The sequence below is a fragment of the Syngnathus leptorhynchus genome, chromosome 13 (genome assembly GCF_054491065.1).
Source record: "Syngnathus leptorhynchus isolate UIUO chromosome 13, UIUO_Slep, whole genome shotgun sequence".
Taxonomy (NCBI): Eukaryota; Metazoa; Chordata; class Actinopteri; order Syngnathiformes; family Syngnathidae; genus Syngnathus; species Syngnathus leptorhynchus.
The window spans coordinates 1,783,580-1,788,278 of NC_141207.1; the positions used below are offsets into that span (position 1 = coordinate 1,783,580).

Here is a 4,699-nt window from a genome sequence, read left to right on the forward strand (position 1 = left end):
GCTATTTTATTATGAAACAATATTGGTGTAAAATTAAAATAATGAGTTTTAGTCGAGATTTTGGTTTTTGATTAAATGTTTTTGCGGTTTTTGTGAAAATACAAATTTTCTACAAAATTATGCACCTGGTTATTTTTTTTGTCCAGGTTTTTATTTTATAGTCCGTTAAAGTTTATGGAAGGAATAGTTTTGTTTCTATAGATATTTTAAAAAAGGCAAGAATCCTACAAATTTTAGAGCATTATTGACATTTTTGGTAGAATTGTAACATTTTTATCTTTTTTTTTTTTCGTTTTTTAAATTGGATTATCGAAAATTGGGGGGAATTATTCATTTATTTATTTATTTATTTATTTATTTATTTGTTTGTCTGGGCAAAAATAATTACTCTTAAAACTGTTGCGTCTAAAACAACGCAATTTGGCCAATTTTGCACACAAAAAACAATTTTTGTACAAAACATCCCTCCAAATTTTTTTTATTCCTGGTTCGGCTGAATTGTAGCCCAGCCTTTAAGGGTGTAATTGAAGTACACAATCAAGGTGCGCCTGATTGGCGACCGCAGGTAAAGGTTGTCTCGTCCGTCCCCCCCCCCCCCCCTCCTCCTCCTCCTCCTCCGCCGCCGGTGCTGAAGCGCACCTCCGGGCCGCGATGGTTGGTGACGTCACGTTTGCGTGCAGGAACGCCAAGCAAGCCCTGCCTTTGAAGTGGGCCGCTTTTGGCTGCATCCTCGCCGCCTTCCGCGCTCATTTGCAAGGCGCGCCAGGTGGTGCAGCTCGACGGAAGAAGGCACCAAGCGCACCGACGAGCGAGCGAGCGTGCGTGCGTGCTTGCGAGCGAACGAACGAACGAACAGCGCGAGAAAAAAGAAGAAAAGAGAGAGAGGAGACTTTCTTGCGTTCACCTTTCTTGTGGATTCTGCTTTTTTTCTTTGCACGTGCATGCTCGCAGTCGTGGACCTTTTGCGTGCGCTCTCTTTGGATTTGGACCGCTGCTTTTTCTTCTTTTTTTTGTGCACTTTTTTCTCCTTTTGTTTGCCATCCGAGCGAAACGCGCGGCATGCCTGCAGCTATCTCGCATCTTCCCAGCAGCAGGTGAACTCCAGATAGCAACTTTTTTTTGTCCCCCACCCCCTTCCCCCTTACTTCTTCCATCGGCTCCCGCCGGCCGCCGTGCACGCACTCGCGACAGGCAGCCATGTCCAAGCCGGCCGACCACATCAAGAGACCCATGAACGCCTTCATGGTCTGGTCCCGGGGCCAGCGGCGGAAGATGGCTCAGGAGAACCCCAAGATGCACAATTCGGAGATCAGCAAGCGTCTGGGCGCCGAGTGGAAACTGCTGTCCGAGGCCGAGAAGCGGCCGTACATCGATGAGGCCAAGCGCCTGCGCGCGCAACACATGAAGGAGCACCCGGACTACAAGTACCGGCCGCGGCGCAAGCCCAAGAACCTGCTCAAGAAGGACCGCTACGTGTTCCCGCTGCCTTACCTGGGCGACTCGGAGCACCTGAAGGGCTTGCCGCTGCCGTCCGACGCGCTGCTGAGCCCCAGCGAGAAGTCGGCGGCTGCGGCGGCAGCGCGCGCCTTCCTGCCGCCCACCTCCGCCTCGCCCTACTCGTCCTTCCTGGCGGATGCGGCTGCGGCGGGCTTCGGCCAGAAGATGGCTGACATGCCGCACGCCGCCCTGGCCGCCGCCGCGGCCGCCGGCGTGCCCTACTCGTCGCTGGGCTACCAGGGCGCGGGCGCCTTCGGGGCGCTGGGCGGCTGCGGCCCCACGCAGCACCCGCACCCGCACACGCACACCCACCCGTCGCCCACGAACCCGGGCTACGTGGTGCCGTGTAACTGCAGCGCCTGGTCGGCGTCCAGCTTGCAGCCGCCCGTGGCCTACATCCTCTTTCCAGGTATGAGCAAGACTGGGATTGACCCCTACTCGTCCGCGCACGCCGCTGCCATGTAATCACGCGCATGTTGAGATTCAAACAAAACAAACAAAAGCAAAGCAAGACTGACTCTTTTTGAACATGCATGTACAGAAGACGACGCGCAGGAAAGCGGAATGGACTTTTTTTTTTTCCCGCTCAAGTTTCCTGCAGCCGCGTGCGAGGATTGTAAGAAATGTAAATGTTTATACGGCAGCCTGCGAGAAGAAAAAGAAGAAAACAAAAAGGAGGCCTTTAACTTTATTTATTGTGTACATTTCAATGCTGGTTTGTGTTGATTACTATTAATCAACTCTTATGATTATTACGCTCCCCTCAATTGGCACATACGGGTTATTGATTAAAGGTATACGGTTTAATTTCATATATTTGATTCCCCTGTATTTTCTAATTTAATTTGAATGTGTATTTTTTATCGAAGAAAAAAATAATAAAAAGATAAAATGTCCTGTATCTATCGAAGGTTGACACCTCTTTGTTAACGCCAGCAAAGAGAAGAAGAGTCCAATAAAAAAAAGACAATCTGTCTCATTTCATGCTTTTTGCAAACAATTCTTGAACCTGACAATTAATATTTTCAAGGCAAGGCGCCCAAATCACTTCAAAGCTGTTTTTTCTTTTTTTTTTTTCTGAACTTTTCTGGAGAACCGTGACGGCGTTAGAGATGAGGGGAGGCCTCCCGGGATTGAAGCCGCCTGTCGGACCCGTTTGACGGGTTCGAGCCTCAAAGTAGAGCCAGTCCTGCCTGGAGCATCTTGGAGGTGGATTAAAAAATAAATAAATGCAAACATCGAAACAGCATCTTGCAGTCACTTGTCTGCAAGTTCAACAACTCAGCAAAAAAAAAAAAAATAACCCAAAAAAAACAGTGGCACCCTCACGAAGCGAACACGTGTTTCAACATGCGCGCTGACTCATTAAGACAAAAGACTTGGCCAACACACACGCAGGAATTCACTTAATGTGTGCATGTGTGTGTCAACCGGGAGGGTTGGAGCGAGAGCGCACGCACGAGCACGCGCCTTTTCTAATTAAGAATTTCATTTTCCACGTGCAAATTGTTGACTTTATCTGGCGGGAACATATGCTGCGCACAAGTGGAGGTGCAATCTTTGGCTGCAAGGGGGGGGGGGCGTACGCATAGCTTGTAAATGAGGATACTTGAAGTTGGACACCTCAAAAAATGTGTGTGTGTTGGTAGTTTGAAGCTGGCTTTTTAATTTGAGACATTTAATAGCACAGTTGTTGCCTTATTTTGTGGCGTTCTTAATGTTTGTTCCAATATGACGATGACTTTTGTCTGCGTGCAGGATTTTGTGGCATCATTTTTATGAAGTAGGATTATTGCAAGTTTGGATCATGACTTGCAATCTGCTTTTGTTGCCTTATTTTCTGATTTTGTGGCCTGATTTGTAGTTTGTCCGCAGCACAAGACGTCAAGGCTCTTGTTGGCATGCTCAGTTTGGAGTCATTTTGTTACTTTTTTTTTTAATGGAGCTTTAATTAATATCCCACAATTGTTTACTTTTCTGATTCGTGTCTTTCTTTCTTTTTAATTCTTTATAACGCAGGTGTCAGGATTTTTTTTTAGAGACAAATGTTTTAATGCACTGGATTTTTAAAATAGATTTTGTGTCTATAGGGTTTTTAGGATTTTTGATAAGTTTTCTTTGTACTTATGAAGTCTTTGTGTCACTTTAAAAAAATCATAATTATTCTCATCATTCTTATGATTTTGACACCCGCTTGGTAATCATTACATTCGTGAACATTTTGTTTCTATTTATTACATTGTTTATTTTTTCATGGCACCAATTTTTAATGACTATCAGTACTATGGATTTTTGAAATTATTTTTAAAGAATGATTTGTATTTTCATGACCCTTCAAATAAAAACAGCTTTACATGTAACATTTTCATTTTGCTTTCTTTTCTATTTTTTTTTTACTGTTGTTCCATTGGCACCTTTTTGGCAATTGTAATTTTTTCCTTCAGTGTTTTTTTAATTCCAGGGCATCCCATCATTAGTCATCCATCATCAAGATTATGTATTTTAATTTTAATATTATTTTGACTTTTTAGGAGACTTACATGCTTTTTGCTCACTATATTTATTCACAGCCTACTCTTGATTTTGTTTTAAAATCCATCCCTTTTCTTCTATTTTTAATAACATATTCTCCAGGCTGCAAAAAAAGTAGCTTTCAACACATTTTTGATAGAGTGCAAATATGTAAATATAAATAATGGTGTGTTTGAATGCATTTTCAGTTTTTTTTTAATCCCTCGGTGGACTCCCCGCGTGGATTCGCGTGAATCCAGCCATGCCAGTGCTCTTATCTCCTGTGCAGCTCGGCATCATCCTCATCTCAGCTTCTGAGGGGGAATTGTTCTTCATTTGATTTCATTCACTGCCGTGCGCCTTTCCAGGTCATTTATACGCTTCATTTGCTGATAAAAGTCCAGGGGGGGTGGGAGGGGGGGACTAGGGTGGGCTACTTCCCCCCCTATGAGACACTTAAAAATCAAAGACAATTACCGCTTTTATTTTTGTGTGTGTGTTTAATTAAATTGGCCGCACTTAGTGGCGTCGATTTCAGATTGTGTGTAAGAAAAGCGAGATGTGATCAAGCGAGCAAGTGAGAATATGATGGCGGAATGGTTGTGTGGGCGTAAACGGGCGAGGATAAAACTGATCTCATTTCAGCATATTAAATATTGTCTCCCAAAAAGGATGAAAAGCACCCTCATCG

The 4,699-nt window shown here is 44.4% G+C and overlaps 1 protein-coding gene across 1 annotated transcript; it reads left to right on the top strand.

Annotated features, from left to right (window-relative positions):
- Positions 1–924: 924 nt before the first annotated feature.
- Positions 925–3,745, top strand: sox14 (SRY-box transcription factor 14). Its single transcript, XM_085927726.1, has one exon. It carries the CDS (start codon positions 1,198–1,200, stop codon positions 1,960–1,962), a length of 765 nt encoding a protein of 254 aa, XP_085783852.1. The 5' UTR covers positions 925–1,197; the 3' UTR covers positions 1,963–3,745.
- The last annotated feature ends 954 nt before the right edge of the window (positions 3,746–4,699 follow it).